The 18,078-nt window shown below is 30.8% G+C and overlaps 1 protein-coding gene across 16 annotated transcripts in view; it reads right to left on the bottom strand.

The window, feature by feature from the left end:
• Window positions 1–18,078, bottom strand: part of LOC105145084 (uncharacterized) — a 160,254-nt gene that overhangs the window by 41,633 nt on the left and 100,543 nt on the right. For all 16 annotated transcript variants that reach the window (XR_846038.2, XM_087403405.1, XM_087403404.1 and 13 more), the window contains one exon: window positions 7,992–8,156. Coding sequence is in view for 15 of the 16 variants with exons in the window: in XM_087403405.1 (XP_087259531.1) it covers window positions 7,992–8,156 (165 nt within the window). In the remaining variant the exon portion in view is untranslated. The remainder of the gene's footprint in view (window positions 1–7,991; window positions 8,157–18,078) is intronic.

The following is an 18,078-nucleotide window of genomic DNA, read 5'->3' as shown; positions in this document are numbered from 1 at the left end:
AGAAGTTAAATGACTAATATGCATTTTGTATACTGATGCATCTCTCTAGCGCGTAGATATCAACGGCGACAACTTCGCGGCATGTATTAAATAAATGCTTGCTCACCGAGTTGCGATTATGTACTTTCCGCGAGTTTCGGTCTCCTTTATGCGTATATATACTGTGCCCCCATGTAATTTTGGCTCCCGTAATTTCGCTAGAAAGCTCCGAGCGAGTTACAGCCGTTTACTTCCGCTGGGAAAAACGAGACCGTAAGAGAAATAAGATAGAAAGGAAAAGAGACCCTTCATGCTCTTTCTGTCTACAAGCAGTTGAAAAAGAGAAAGCACTCAGCTTTTATAAAAATAAGCTCGTTAAAATCCTACTTTCTGCACTCGTTTTACAGAACATTGTGATGTGACTTGTATATAATCACACCACGGATAATATTTTATAATGCTTTACAAGCTTTTTAATTACTTCTGAAATTTTTATTGTGTTTTCATCTAATAGTTCTGTTGCACGCAAGTTTTATTTTATTACAGGAGAAAGTTAATTTAAAAAAACAAGGTAAAGAAATGTGCGATGTCTTGTAAATATATATTATTACTATATATTAATATTAATAATATTAATAATATAATAGTATAACATTAATAAATTAATATTATTAATATTAATAATATATTAAGATACACTATTACTAATTAGGATTTCTTTTATTTAATTACATTTATTTTTGTCAGTCTAATAATTCATTATAATTGTTTAATCAGGATTGGCAATCTTACCTCATAAAAATAATTTGTTACCGTTACCGTTCTTTTTCTTAAAAAATAACTCGTTCTCGTTACTTATTGATTTATAAAAGTAACTCGTTATCATTACTTAAAATATAACGAATCGTTACTTTTTCGTTACTTTTTTTTCTTAACACTAATAGAATATTATTATATATACAGATTTTTTTGGTAAATGTAAAAATGATGTGAAAATTCTATTTTTTATTAGAAGAATAGAACTCAAAAAATATATGCTCAAAAAATATATGCATAGTAAACATTGTGCGTTATTTTCATGAATGAAATAGATGCTGTCATATCACGTAATATATGTCGCATTTTTTGTACTTAAATAAATTTAATTTTTGTATTACTTTTAATAAGATATCTTTAAATTATACGTTTAATATACAATTACATTTAATATACTCTTAATATACAATTTTCTTTTACTGTACATGATGGATCATTTGTGTGTGGGTTAATTTCCATTTTTGCAAATATACAAAAATTATGAATAAATTCTTATATATATATTTTATATATATATTTTAACATCTTTAAAAAACATTTATGAAGTTATTTAAAAAGAAAAAAAGGATAAAAAGAATTCTTTAGCCAGGTACAGTATTTCGGAGATAAGATACAAGATACGAATAACTCATCATGAATACTGTAAGGATAAAATTATATTATAATAAAAAAATAATATTGTTTGTAATCTGCATTATATACATATATTTAATTTGTATACATATATTAAATCTTTACAGTACATTTAATTTCTTAAAATAAAACTTTTTCTAAGATTATATCTGAGTTAGTCTATACATGTAAACTGTGAATCAATGAAAAAAAGGTGTCATGATTTAAACAGTCAATCAGATCATTAATGTTTCATCTCTGTTTTCTAGAGCTATAGTTACGACTAAACTTTTACGTAGTTAGAAATAAAGTAACGATGAAAGTAACTAATGAAATCGTTACCGTTACCCCAAAAATGTAATTGTGTTACCATGAACGTTACTCAGAAGAAAATGTAACGTCGTTACCGAAAAAAGTAACATCGTTACCGAAAAAAGTAACTTGTAACGGTAACGACATTACAAATGTATTACTTGCCAACCTTGTGTTTAATAATATACATTCCATATCTCATATACATTTTCGGTCGGTTTTAAAACGTTCAGGAATTATTCTTCTGTTAGATAAATTATTCTATATTCCGGTTTATACGTTTAAAAAATTGTTTCTACAAACGACACCTAATTAGACGAAAGAATAAGAGAGAAGATTTCAGTATGGAATTGTCAGTTAGATGGACGCGTTCACAATTTTTCTTCAATAATTAATAGAAAAAGTATCAAGTACGCGATATGAGAGGTAACTTCTTAATCCGCCTCTTCGCTGTCCTTCTCGAGGTCTAATCGCATCAGCCAGTGTAATTGATATAAATTAACCCGCTCGCTCGAGCGTTTCATTTGTGTCGCAAGGAGGAAGAATACGAAAGTTTGTTATTACCTGTCGTAACTTTGGCGAGCTAACCTTTCCACGAGAAGCCGAGACTTCTAGTCGAGAGAAATTGTGTCCTTTTATAAGCCAATGTAACGGCAGGAGGCCGACTATCAAGCTATTTTATTTCAAAAGTTTCGCATTGAGGCACGAGGAGATAAATGGGACATTTAATGGCGCAATCATCGAACCAACATCTTCCGTCGCGTGAGAGGACTATAATCGATATAATATTATTCAGAAAATTCTTAGTCAAGTCACATTTCAAATAATCGTTTCTCTATTGCTCATAAAATATATTATTGTATGTGGATTTCATGTTGTGCTTTCAACATCATCATATAATAAAATTTTGTGTATATAATTTCATATATAATTTTTATATTATCTCTCTTTTATACTGCACTTATTTCAAATACAAGATAATCGAACCCTATATGGCCTATCTAAGTTTTAAAGTTTTTTTTTCTAATTTTATTTTGAGTCCAAAATTGATTATTGGTCAGGTTAAAAAAAAAGAAACATTTTTAAATATTAAAAAAAAATATGAGACATTTTTCAATATTCATGAATATAGTGAAATTTTTAAGAGAAAGTAAAGCTTTTAGATCATATTGAGTATATATGTACCCAATATCATCTAACTATTTTTCTTTTTCATAAAAAATGTTAGAAATATGGAAAATAAGGTTTCAACCCAATATTACTTTTGCAGAATTATAGGTTTATTAATATAATACCATTGTAAAAATATGTTTTTATATTATACAAATAATTAATCTACTTATTTACTATCTATTTATCTCTATGATATTTAATAGATGAATTAGGAGCTATAATTTAAAATAATAAAAATACAGAAGAACGTTATAATCAATGTGTGTACATTCAAGGCATACTGTACACAATGTGTATAACATTGTGTACAGTATGCCTCGGTTGATTATAATTGGTTCTACAAAGAGTTTACACTCTTTAATTATAAACAAAACGTGATAAATATACAATATAAACTGAATACAGTATTATAAAGTATAAATACAAAGCTACAATAATGTAAACTGTTAAGTATAAATACAAAGTTACAAATAATATTGATTACTAAAATTAATAATCATCTCTTAGTAGAAAGCAATTAGTTACAAAATTACATCGACTATAGATGTTCTCTATTTTACTTTACTAACAATGACAAACTGAACAAATTAAACAATAAACTGATGCAATCTAGTTCAGTAACTTCTAGTTCCGTAAAGTGTAAGTATATTGCGTATAATATATTATTTTATCCTTATTTAACATTCGATAAACAATAAGGAGAAGGTAATACATCATGTGGTTTTCAGGAAGCAGCTCTAGTTAGATGATCTGCACGACTTACTAGTGCTTTCTGTTAAATTTATCATGTAATTACATTACCCATGAAGAGCGAATAAGACATATTAGGCTTGTTAAGCCATATTTAATACATTACATAAGCAAAGGTAAAAAAATCTAACTCCAATTAATTAAGGAAATTGTTATAGCAATTTAGATAAATGACTTAAACAAGCAAAATTATTGTTGCAGTCTGTATACATATATGATAAATATATGACAAAAGAAATTGCGGCTTTTCTCGCCTGATTTCGATACCACGAAAACGTTGTAACCTCTTTTTACAATTTTTCTTTCTGGTCCGTACAATACCTAGCTTTACGGATACGTGACTAGAATGTTTCTCGCTTGTACCCTCGTACGACTAGGAGATAACTCGCAATGTTCTTCAAGCAACCCTTTCCATCCTGGCGAAACTCGGCGTTACTCGACTGAAAGTGGGAACTTAGTACGTTCGTAATGTACATTTATTAACTCGGCGCAGTGTTGCGTATATTTTGTTAACAAGGAGAAATCGCTTCCTGCAATCGAATGTTCTTACACCAATAAACACATTTATGTATTGCACCTCGTTCTTACGCCGCAGGTGGTAATTTAGGTTAATTACTCTCTGCACAGAGTTAATGATGTCTTTATAACTTGTTTAAGGTCTACAGTAACGGGATTGTGCTGTATGTTAATTAACGTGGATAAACGATAAGATTTATGAATCGCGAAATAATTGGCTTTCTTAATAATATTACTTTCTCAGATAATATTCTAAGCTACTTTTCTTATAAAGGGCCCAAATGAATATAACCGGTGCAATCACTTATCACACATGAATAAAGATAACGCAACAAATTAAATTACTTATTATATTGTATAAAAATTGCTTATTGTTACAAACATGAGATAAAGCTACGTTTTAATCTCAGAAAATTTATGCTACCAATTAATGTATGTGTACGTGAAAGATGGCGTTTAATCTGTTTTCATTTTCACGTTACTTCATAAACGTAGGTCGGTTCAGACTTCAGTTCGGATCAACGAGAAAGTATTTCGAAGCAACGACTCGAATATAAAATCAGAAATATTCTCATTCCACGTCTGCAGTGAAAAGTTCGTTGTTGTTCACACAAACATAAAGGAATGTCCGCATTGTCAGAAATAATTTTCCCACTCCACGCCGTTGCATACACGCACCGTGTATAAACGCAACTTGGGTTAATTACAACAAGCATATACGTGATGCTGGATTTTGTAAAGGGACGGCTTGGTTGGTTGGCTGGTGGTTGGTTGGTTGGTTGACTGCTTTTGTACGAAGTGCCACAGAGGTGAAAGGGGGATGTACAAGGCAAGGGCATTCCATCGTGCACGTGGGGATTTAGGCAAAAACCCCTGGTAGATTAAACGACTACGACGTCGCTGATGGCCTTGCCGGAGTATTCAGTAAATTCCGGCAACCATGGAAACGTCCGCTGTGTTCTGGCGAGCGTTTTATTGTATGCGCGTGGTAAGGGTTAGTTTTCTTAGGAAGAAGAGTCGATCGAGGGTTTATCCGGGACCCTTCTCAAATGCCGTATGCATCTATTTAAATTGTAATTGACAGTCGGACGAATTCTACAGTTCTAGACAAACTGTACAATAATAGTGAGGTGATAATTTGATTACACATCACTTCCAAAAAGAAAATTGTGTCTGAGAAATGATTAACTTTAGATTAAATACTTTAAATACTTTAGGTGTAAAAGCATTAATAAATGCTCTTATGCGTTTATTAGTTACGTTAATCTATTCACAAAGCTCCAACAACTATAAATAGAACATATATCCTTTTACAAATCTCATTAATATAATATTTAAGAATACTTTTAATTTTTTTAGTAAAAAACTAAAATTAGAGACTGAGTTCATTAAAAACTTGCAATTAGTCTCTAATTTTTAATTAGAGACTTAGTTTATTCAAAACATAGATAATTTATAAAAATTATAAATAATTAATGTGTGAGCACCTAAATTTTGATAGGCAAACGCGGCAGTTGGCCGTAGCAGTTGGCCTTTAATAGATATGCTGAGAAAGAAAAATAAATCATGCGAAATTAGACGATGTCGAGAAAAGGTAGACACGTATATACGCACGACTAAGGCACGAGTCCGTTTTTGTCACCAAATTGCTCGTTCAAACTGCTCTATTTTATCACGATCTGTCGATAACAGGCAGGTCTAGCTAAGAGGAACGTCTCCCATCTCTTACGTATAGAATCATCTCGTCGGGCATATCGTAGATTCTCAAAATGAAGTGCCTGCTGAACTTTGCGTATTTGATTTTTATATTATATGATGATAAACCGTTATGTTAAACAACCTTATTTTGATAAATTTGATATTACTGATTTTCACCGCGCAATAATAGATGCAATTTACAACCGTTTATATTAACAAGATGAAATTTATTTATCTAACGCATGCGAAATTATTGCTAAGTATCTCTAGATAAATATCGGAAAATTATTTACGTCAACTGTCGAAAGTGATGTTACAGCTTTCTGTTACAGCCAATTCATATCAACGTGAAGAATGTTGTGTTAAAGTGACAGTTGAACATTTCAGTCTGTCCCAATATATTTTTATTGACAATACGCATACTTTTTGATCTTTTTTTTCGCTCGCTTGTAAAATGACAAAAATTATTGAGCAAAATGTTTATCAAAATTATTGGTCTTACCACATTGACGATTTCCATCACGTCGACGAGAAAGGAATTATATTTGTACAAACATCTTTCTTTGTCATTATTAGTTTTAATAAACATAATGTATTTTCTATTATTTTATAAAATACAGTTTGTTTGTTTAAGACTCTATTGCAATACAAAATATAGCAATACTTGAAAAAATAAAAATTTATTTTTCATGATTATTAGTAGTCTATGAATTTTTATTTTCACAGATTATTTATAAAGAAAGCGTTTGCAACGAGAGATATTAAATGATTGCCACAAATATTATGCATACAAATATTATGGGACCATGAATAGATTACTTTGCAAATAAATATTTACGACTTTTATTTTTTTTACATAAAAGCTTTTATTTTTTACGTCAAAGCTTAGAGCCATCACGTACAAAATGACATAAGCTGCATAACTATAGCATAAAGCTGTTGGCCTTTACTCTTAAATCTTTATTCGGCCAATTTTGTTACTATAAATGCAACTTTTCACATCTAATCTATTCTGTACACTGCAACTCTTCTAGTTGTATTATAATTTTAATTAAACTTTAATTAAATTTATAATATTTAATCGTATTATATCTAGCCTTAAAAATTTTAGTTTAACATTCGCGAAATTTATATGACGTTGCATGAAATATCGTGTTCCTGTCACCATCTCTCTTTGAACGTTGCGTTGTAATATCACTCTTGCAACATCGTTGGAATTTCATTCTGTCTTTACACGTTACGAAGCTGTACCGAGGCATCGACTGGTTTGTGCGGGGAAGAAAGCGGAGAGGTCGGCATTTCTAACGAAGTAGAAATTCCTGCGCACGCCTGGCTTTGCCGGCAATCGCAACAAGGCACGTTTTGAAGCGGGTATCGAAGCGGATATCGAAGCTACCTGCCAGAGAACAATGAAGGGATCAATTACCGTCCTAGAACACCCCGGCAATAGAAATTGAGACCAAAATACTGGCAGTTGTGAGCTGGACATTTGATTCGTGATTCGACCACTTGCTTTCGCACAAACTGGATTAGTTCATGACAAAAAAACATTTAATTAAAGTATACAGAAGAATAATACAAAAGAATAAATTGTTTCTTACTGCAAATAAAATTTTAATTATAAACCATTATGTAGTATGAGTTGTAGTTTTCGCGAAAATACATAAAATTCTTAATACTGGATGGCCCTCATAGAAATAATATTGAACGGTAGTGATTAATTATTTTGGATATTAAAAGTACTACTGTTTAGTGCTTTAACACTCAAATAAATAATTTTCGGTATCGGCTAGCATTAAACTTAATTTCTGCAAGGAAAAGTGACGAACTATTCTAAATTTGAACTTATTTAACTGAATTAAAAAGCTTATTGAACTTTCTGTTCGTCTCTAAAATTTTCTCTCTACTAGATTCATTCTTGACGTTCGATACGACGGATAGTAAACATTTGGAAATGAGATTCCTTCAGTCCCGGATTCCATTCCAACTAATTTCAACGATCTCAGATTCATTCGCCGCGCCATCGCGGTTTCTGCGTTAGTTCGCCGAGTGGATATGCATTTGTCGGCGCGTTAAAAGCGTTCTTCAAGCTTTCTACATGCGACAAAACCGAAGGGGGCAAAAGTTTAACTCACGCGAGCATGGACGCGTCTCGTCGCTCCCATCACCACAGTCGTCCACAACGTTACAAACTTTGTTGAGGGCGACGCAGTGCCCGTTGGCGCACTGAAATTCGCTCTGCCGGCAAGAAAGCACCGTCGTCGCCGTGAGGATGCAGGTGCAAACGAGCCAATGCATGTCTGAAACAATATAAAAAGTAGCGTGGTTTTAGTATTATGAAAAAAAAAACTCTTCGCGCGCTCGTGATCTGAATTTTTCATGTGACTTGAAAATTTCAAGCGAGTTACGGTCGTCGTTATTGTAACCAAAGCGTATCCGTATTTATATAGAAATTCACATCCTTTGTACAATATATATATATATATATATATATATTTTTACTTATGTGTACACGATGAGAATTTTTTTCTTAGAGTTTATCCTAAAAATGTGATAGTCGTGGGTTAACATCGTATTTCGAAGAATTTTAATGTAAATCTTTCTCATTCATTAATAAAACCACAACAAAGTATAAAATAAGTTTGATTAATTTTACTGAAGTGCAAAAAATCTTTAAATGGTAAAAATCTTTAAAATATTATATTGTACCAGACTATTATATTTTCAGGATAAATTTTAAAAGAAAATTCTCTCCAATATTGTAATATTTATAAAATTATATAATTAAAATGTAACACAAATTCTTTAAACACGATAAACAAAGAAATTTAATGATAATGAAAGTACATCGCTGTTAAGTGATGCAAGTTATGTCAAAATTTTTATTACTTTACAAGAAGGATGATGTCACCATTATTCGCAAATCAATTTGGAATAATGATGACATCATCCATCTCGCAAAATAATAAAAATTTTGACATCATAATTTGCACCTGTCTAATCGCGCTCTCATTAACTTTAAATTGCTTTATTTATTGTGTTTTAATATACAATTAACTACTTTAATTAATATAATAATAAATAACATAACATAAATTATATGTAAATTATACATATAAATAGCTCGTAAATAATATTTGCAGAAGCATTTTTTAAATCTAAAATACCTGTTCTTAGAACGTGATTCATCACACATTTTTCATATATAAACAACTTTTTTGTGAAAAAATATTTCTCCGCCATAAGTATATAATGGTATTTGAATTTCGTGAATCGATAAAAAAGCGAATTGAAAGTCAGCAAAATGAAAGTATATTTACACAGAGAATCAGTGGAACTGAGTTTTGACGTGCAGATTACGTCAATATGCGACTTTATGCTGTGATTCAAAATACGTTATTTAAAATGATTGATTTTAGAAGCAAATTTCATTTACTTATTCCAATCGTTTTATTAGATAATCATAAAAGTTCTCTAGCTTTATTATCAAAAAATTATATTTAGTTTACGTTAAAATTGCAACAAAATGAAAGAATGAATAAAAAAAGTGAAATGAATACATTTCGCTTATTAAACTTAATTAATTCAACTAGTATCACTCGAGAGAACTCGAACGTCGCGCCTGGCTCCGTCTGGGATTAACAGAGTTCCTACCACTAACATAAAAATATTATTGTTGTGGTGATGATAAAGTTTCGTAACAAAACGTAAACGTGCGCAACTTCGTCCTCCTCCAACTTAAATCGAACAGGAACATGAAGGATATCGGACCACGTTCTCTCGATTTCCGGCGTCGCCTGAAAGCGTCGACGTCGTTCACCCAATTGAAGTGAAACTTTCGCTATTCTCGACTCCCTGACGTAATCCCTGCTGTCTTTGCTTTTTTCCCCTTAAAACTGGTAAAACTGAGGTCAGACCGAGTAACTAGTTCGTTAATTACGATATAGGAACGAATTCCGCAATTCCCTTGAACTGCAATTGGTTTTTATAAATAACATAATAAAGAAAATATAAAAACCAGTAAAGAAAATTAACCATTGAAGCAATAAAAAAAAAGAAACGTTTATTTTAAATTATATTTAATATTGATTAAATTATATTTGATATATTTATTATTTTTTAAATTATATTTAAAACAGATATTAATAACAATATTTAAATTTCCAAAATTGTCATGTTTAAGAATACAATTTTTATTAATTTCTCATTTTGTTAAAATAATTTTTAAATAAATTTAAAATAATTTTAATATATCATATATCCGCATATTACACGATAAATCATCATCATGAGAACTGAATAGTCTGATATATTCTATCATCAGCCTCTTATTCTTCAAGTCTACACGATAATGTTATAATTTTTCCTCAAGCAGATAAAATGAAGAGACATGCATTTTTCTTTTCGCTCAATCGGCTCGATGCGTAGCTAATTTCCATCTCCACAAAGAGAAAATTCAAGTGCAAGATAAGAAAGGAACAATTCGGTATTCATGGAATTACAAAGACTAAAGCGAAGGGAAATCAGACTGACAAGCAGGGAAAAAGTAAGTTATCGTTGCGGCGCGCTGGTATACATTCTCGCCTCCTTCTTGTCTCGTCGCTTGAAAGTTACGCTGAATAAGTTTAAATGTCAGGAAATATGCAGAGCCGTCCCTGGAAGAAAGCGGGAAAGTTTCTCGAATATCGCGCGGTAAGAAGACGACCCATCGCCCACTTAGACCTCGATGTCTCTGAGAGCTTTAAGTTGCACCTTACCTTTCCATTAAAATCATGGGAATCTAATGCGATATAATGCAGATTACATAAATTTAATACACTATTAGCTTTTTTTTTCTTCATTTGTATCAACAGCTCTTCCGACATTCTATGCTTAAAAATTTTCAAACATATGTATTAAACCTTAAGTTTTTATTTTTTTTAAAGATTAAAAAAGATATGAAATTAGCAATAATCTTACAAACAATAAAATATTTATTATTATTATTAATTTTTATTACTTTTTTATTGTATTTTTTTATTATTAATAATATGTATAGCTATTGCTCTTTTTGAAAGTTTAAATTTTTTTTTTCATGGCTAGAGATACAATAAACATTTTTCATAAAGTTTAAAACTGTCTACTATTGAAACTGTCGTTTCAAAATGCTAAGTCGAGATTATTACTTTCGCATTTCGCGAGTTTATATCACACGTGTCACCGACTTTACGTCAGATGCTGTATAAAGGGAAAGGAACGGGAAATTGTCAAGATATCTCCGAGACGTTGCATCGAATATTCAAACGTAATGCGGGATTCGAGCTTCCGTGTCAGTCTATCTTGCGGTTTTTTAATATTTTTAACTTCCAATTTCGTGGATGAATTTCATGAGACACCAAGCATCATTCTCGCCATGAACGCATTCTGCGTGCCATCCTTCTCGTCTCGAATTTCCATAATTTCCAGAAAATTCCTATAAATACCTCTCGCGTTGGAACTTTAAACAAAATTAATTTCTTAATGGTGGCACGCAAATAATATAAATCTATTTAACAGCGGAACTTTCAACTTTCGAATTGCTGAGAGTAATCTATTAGATTAAATTTCAAATTACAGTTATTATTGTGAATTCTACTAAATTTGTGTATTATGCATTTGCAATGTGTAATGCAATTTATCTGTATAATGAGGAAACCAATGTTCTTCTAAGTGTAATCAAACAATATTTTAAAAATGTAAAATTAACTTATAAAGAATTAGTAGAAAATTTATTTAATTCAATAATTGCTATAATTATTTTAGAGTATATTAAAACACTTTTATACTATTTTCTATAAAGGAACGATCAGGTCACCGTCTTGCAAGACATTTATCTCATGTCTATTTGGTTTCATTATCGATCTGTTTGACCGATGTAATGTAGGTGTGTTCAATGATGTTTATTGACTTGGTTAAATTAACTACACGGACGAGAGTAGTCCGTAGTTAACTATTTGTGGCCTAAAGGCTAAGTTAGTATTAATTAATGATTAACACGCTACGTACAACATCTTACAAAAGTATTATATATACAATTTTTTTAAATTAATACTATTTCATTAATAAAAAGGAGATAAGATTATTAATTAATGTATCTATTGGTTAATTTATGTGGATTATTTTTATTTACTTAAAACGTTTTTTTCTTATTGATACTGAAATAAAAATGAAAACAAAAATATAATTTACAATCAAATTTATTGCGATACGCAAGTGTACCGTTGTGCGTTCACTTCCGATGTTTTCGCTTTTCGCGGGAAAATCTATGGCTGTATAATTTACATAAACAGCGGGTTACTATCGAGACTGTTTTAGTAATGCAAACGATGAAGATCCGACGAGGGATGGGAAATGAAAATTGTGAACTTCCAAATTAGTCAGTTATCCTTTTTGTACGATATTCGGCAATGATATCTAAAATTAAATTTGTATATTAAATGTTATGAGTTTTCGAATTAAATATAGTTTTCTCTTTATTTATTATACAAACATATATTAATACAATATAATTATCAACATGCAATTTTACGTATACATTTCAAATCAAATATTTATGTATTTAAAATAAATAGTATCTTTGTGTAAAACCTCAAGAATTTGTTTCAAGTTTACTTTGCGTATTCTGAGAAATATTCATTTTACTTAAGATATAATAGTATCAAATAGTCGATTATATTTATCTCACGTCTTATGCCTTATTCATAACAGAGGGAAAGAAAAAAAGCTCTGAAAATATATCTTAATGTCGCAATCCGGAGAAAGTGAATAAAATTGAATAAAATATTGAAATAAACAGATCATTTAAATAAAAGGAAAATTTTTTGTCTGTCTTTCTGGAAGCTTACGTAGCTAATGGGTGCATTCAGTACTACAACCGCTCACTGAGCGCTCAGTCAGAGCTCTTGCATCGAATTGGTATAATCCGTTAAACCTAAAAATATAGACAAAAAATATAGATACAAGAGCTCACTGAGCGGTCATAATACTGAATGCATCCATTATAAGTTCTAACAGTTGACTGCTGACTATCTTGTTCCTTTGTAGCGTTTCTTGTTTATTTATATTATTCATTATATTATTCATTTTACAATTGCAGATATCCTTGGATTAAAGTCAAATATAAAATTTTTTTCAGAAAATATTTTTACGACTTTGACGTTGTACTGACAGAATTTCCTGGATATTATTTGACCTAAAACTTATCATGACAAGCACGAAGACGACTGAAAAGCCCCTGTCATCTACAAGACAGCATTAAGCTTAGTCACTCTCGTAGAAAGTGAATGCTTAAATGTTAAGCTCTAACTATTGCTGCGATTTAACTATCATTTTGCATATATCTTTAGAGCTTTAAACATTTAGTTGCGTCGATCTATCATTTCTTTCTAATTTTTTAAAGCGAATTTGTAATTGGTACGACGTGGATTAATATGCACGCGAATTAATAGATACAAAAATATTTCAAACAGAATTTTTTTACACGTAATTATTTTTAAAATATTAAAGGTTATTTCATGTTAATTATTTTTATATTTTTAATTTATATTTCCAATTTAAAGAGTTATATTTTTAATATATAAAGAAAACTTGAGATAAAACCGTAAACTCAACAGTGTTTGGAAATGCGATGAAGCAATTTTTCGCACATTAATTCATAGAATTTTCTGTGAAATGCATTATGCGTGCCTAGATTGTAATTTGTGTTGCCGTCACAGTACTCAACTTTTAATTGAAATTAGATTCGAGCGATAAATCCACAATACCTAGTTACAGGAAGATTACGTCGTGAGTATTGTGCGTGTTCCAATTATAATACAGCAAAATTCAGACTGTTATCAGGCAAAATTACTAATCGCTCCAACGTATAACCCACACACACTGGATACACAATGGCTTTTTGGAAACTTCCCCCAGGTACAACCGCAGGCCAAACTTCATCAAAGTTCTCTTCCGCCGACATCGAATATAATATCGCGTTGTCGTTGCATGCACGCACATACGTACACTCGTGTCGAATGTCACGTCTAAGTCTGCGTCCACATGTACAATGCCAATAGTCGGTGAAACTTTAAGCTAAAAGCACCATCCGCGTCTCTTGAACTGAAGCTTCCGCCATTATGATCGCAGCCTTTCAAATTCAAATGACGCTTGGATTATGTAGAATTTAACTATTTCAATGTTCTGATATCAATGTTCTGATATCAATTAAATCGTCGCAAACAAATTCACGTCTGAAAAACACATGTAATAATTCCATTTCGCCATAAATAACTTTACTTTACATCGGTCTTTAATAAATTCAGTGGTGATTATAATTTTGGAATGCGTACGTTTCAAGATTATTTTCATTTATATCTTTTAATTTGTTACCTTTGATATGTGTTATAAATTAATTTAATTATTCAAATAATTACAAAATAATTTTATTATTCAAATATTTTAGTTTATATCTATTATTTAATTATAATTTACATACAATTCACAACATGATGAATTATATGTAAATTTATGGATATATAAAATATACATAATATATAAATATATTTTAATATTCTCTCTCAATTTGAATAGAATTTTTTATATAACTATTATACTATTGTATGCATTTAATTTACATAATTTATCATTTATAAAAGCCTCTTTTAATAGCAAAATTATTAGCTCAATATTAATACAATATATCCTCAATTCATGTCGACATTTAACTAATTTGTGATCAATAAATTGTGTTACTCGATTATCAAAACATTCTGAAAATGACATTTTTTTAAGAAGTACATCTTTATCTGCTATTGCAACATATATTACATCACGATCGAAACTTTCTCCTATTACTTTTTTCTTAATGCACCTTAACATTATATCATTTTTCACAATGTCTTCTTACGGCAGACGCGTCATTCGGTCTTTCTCATGTCTAATCTTTTGTCATCGTTCCGCGAGAAAGGATGGCTCGCATAAAAGAAACAACCTGTGGTTTCCTCTCCCTTGTTTTCGCTTGCTCCCCTGTTTTCTTTACCGAGCAACGACGAAAAATGTTCTCAAATGAAAAAAGGTTTTTTTTATCGCGCCAATCCTTTCTATACCTATCGTTTTCTTTCTGTCTTATCTCTTGTAACCCTCTATCTTCATCTTTTACTAGCTCTTATTCATCCCTATTTATTTCCATTTTCATTTTCTGAGACTGACTGTCGAATGCAAAAGCTCTCAAAATAATCTTGTCGTTTCTGCTCGGTGATAATCGATACGGATGGATTTCGAAATTTCTGCCAAATGCTTTTGAGACTGCGCAAAGATAAGAAAGAGAAGAGATTATAATAATAGATAATGATTCGCGCAATAAACTTTTTTTTAGAACTAGTAGTATACCGACGGACCTTAGTTAGATCTTAGTTTCAGAGAATCCACCATAAACATCCCGGAAATTAAAAAAGTTACATATTATTTTTTCATCTCTACAGTTTTATTGGTTTCGTTACCTACTCCTTTCCCATGAATTCTACCTTGCAATTGCTCAACGTAGAAGAAATATATATATCTCTTTTATTTTAGAAAATAAACGTTTCTGTAGCCACGAAACTTTATATCATAAAGTATTTTTCTAAAATGTTCGAAGAATTTTAGTACAAACCATTGTTCATTCAATCTTTCGATCTTATTTTATTAGAATAAAATAACTTATAACATATATTGACTGTATTTTCAGTTCGAAATTTTTATCTTGCATTTTAGAATATCTGATAAAATCTTATCATCGTTTGATCATCGTTGAATATATTGTGAAGAAGGAGGGAAGATCCTATATAAATGATAAATATACGAATGCGTCCTTCATTGTACGTGTTAGATATACATATCTCTCAAAGTTGAGCGGAGTGAAGCTTAATTATTCATATTTCCGAGCAATCCATATCACCGACTTTCGGATAACAGCATAGATGTTTGAGAATGAAATACTAAACTTGAGAATTAATTGCGACAATTGGCATGCTTCAGAGGAGAACATTAATCGTAGATTACACTTTAAATTAATTCCGCGAAACGTCACGGAACTATGTGAATAAGCTATTATCGTTAAACCATAATACAATGCATTTTTTATTTATTCAGTATATAATTTTTATAGAGCGTATAAAAATATATAATAAAATACATTTTAACTTTTTGTTTAATTGTAATCCTAATTTCTTCAAATTTTAATAAGTTTAATAATTTCAATAAAATGTTTAAAAATATATATTTAGGGGAACTCCGGGCAAGGCAATTGCTCTGGGCAAAGCGAATATTTTTTATTTTCGCTTATCTATCGGAGATAGTGCTATGAGTCTCTAATTATTGAAGAAATGACGATCAAAGACGCTTTGAAAGTGCGAAACAACACATAAGTGTGATAGAGAAATAAAAGGAATTATGTGTTTTCTTGTGATTTTCGCTAAGATACGTAGTTTAATTGTTAGCAGTAATTGTTTCTTGATCAGTGTGAATGATTTTTTTACAAGAATTCTCTGACTTTAAATGTGTATTCGAGGTTAAAATTTTTTACTTATTGCTTACTATAAGTTTTTAAAATAGATATTGGCATAAAGATAAAATAATAACAATTTGTTTATTATTTATACGCTGTTAAAAAAAATATACTGACTTCATGGTTTCAAAATTTTAGGACAAAAAGAATAAATTGACTTTACATTTGCATCATACTTTCTCGAGAAAAAACAACGTGTCATGTTTTCTTGAGAAAAAATAACTTTTAAAAAATTTTTCCAATAATTCTCACTGAAGATAGTTTATGCTTATACTCAACAAAGAAGAGACATATTTCATTTGAATAACGTATCTTCCTTCAAACGAATCAACGCCCGAGCGTGAGTAGTGAAGAAGAACGGAAAAGAATTTCTTGTTCACCTGAGGACACAAAGAGATATGCGAATGTGGATGAAAGGTAGTTTTAGAGATCTCACCTTATTTGAAAGCCTTGCATTTGCATACGGTTTAAATCTTATATTCAAACAAATTGGAATTTGCAATCTTAGTTCTTTGTCAATGGATTATATGTGATAGTAGGTATGTTCTGTAGTAAATATTACATCATAGGATTGTATTATAATACTTATTTTAATGCAATAACTTTGAGGAATTCTCTTTACAACATATTAAATCGGCCTACCCTGCAGAAACGTGTTTAACATAACAGAGAAACAAACTTACACAGTTAAGCGATTCTAACACTGCATGTTAATGAGAAACTTGTTTTGCAACGAATCGCATGATTTCTACGTTCCGGTTGGCTTCGTCTGACCTCTAAATTTCTCGATTACAATTTCTCGAGCGATTTCTAGAGCTTTGCCAAGGAGAACGGAAGCGACGATCCGGAAATACGTCGAGGAATGCGCGAAGATCACTATTCGTAGAAATTGCACGATGGAACTCGAAATGTCGGATCCAATTTCAGGCATGAATTTTAAAGGCGATAGCCTCTCATCGGATGACCTCAAAGCGAGCTAACACTATAACAAATCTGTTTTAATAACTATAATTAAAATACGTGCGATATTTATAATTATATGAAAATAATTTACTTCACGAAGACATATTGTTATTTACATAATATATAAAGCAATTTTTTATATTATAATTTATAAATACTTATAAGTGAGTTAATTATAGCTAGAATGATGTTAAAAAAAATATCTCTCTTTCTCAACGGAAAATAATTTAGCAGAATTACAAGCGGATTTCTATTTTTCATACGTATAAGTTACGTAAAATGAAGTACATTAGTTTACTCACTGAAATACAGTAATTTGCTTTTGTCTGGACAACTTTGCGTATAGCAAAGCTATTAGAACGTTATGAGCTCAGCGAGCGCGTAATTAGCTAACTCAGGTGGACAAGGCAAATTACGTGTATTTAGATTGCGAATATTAGGCGGCACGCATATTCGTTATCGATTAGTTTAATAAACCGTGTCAGATCGACATCGGTACCATGGCGCCATTAGACGATCATTTTCTAGCATACCACACATTGAAAATAGCCCCATTGCTATACGAAACCGTTCGATTTCAATATGTAATTACCATCAGCCGAGTTATCCTAAATCTTCAACCGAACTGAATCGTTCTAATTCGGTGCAGATCGCAGCGGCGATGACGCCGATAGAATGCTGCGAATAATTTCGTGGCAAAATTCAACGAGATTCAT

Source organism: Acromyrmex echinatior, chromosome 2, assembly GCF_024713525.1.
Source record: "Acromyrmex echinatior isolate Ae372 chromosome 2, ASM2471352v2, whole genome shotgun sequence".
Classification (NCBI taxonomy): Eukaryota; Metazoa; Arthropoda; class Insecta; order Hymenoptera; family Formicidae; genus Acromyrmex; species Acromyrmex echinatior.
Note: the sequence above shows the minus strand (reverse complement) of the source record. Positions and strands in the feature narration are given on the sequence as shown.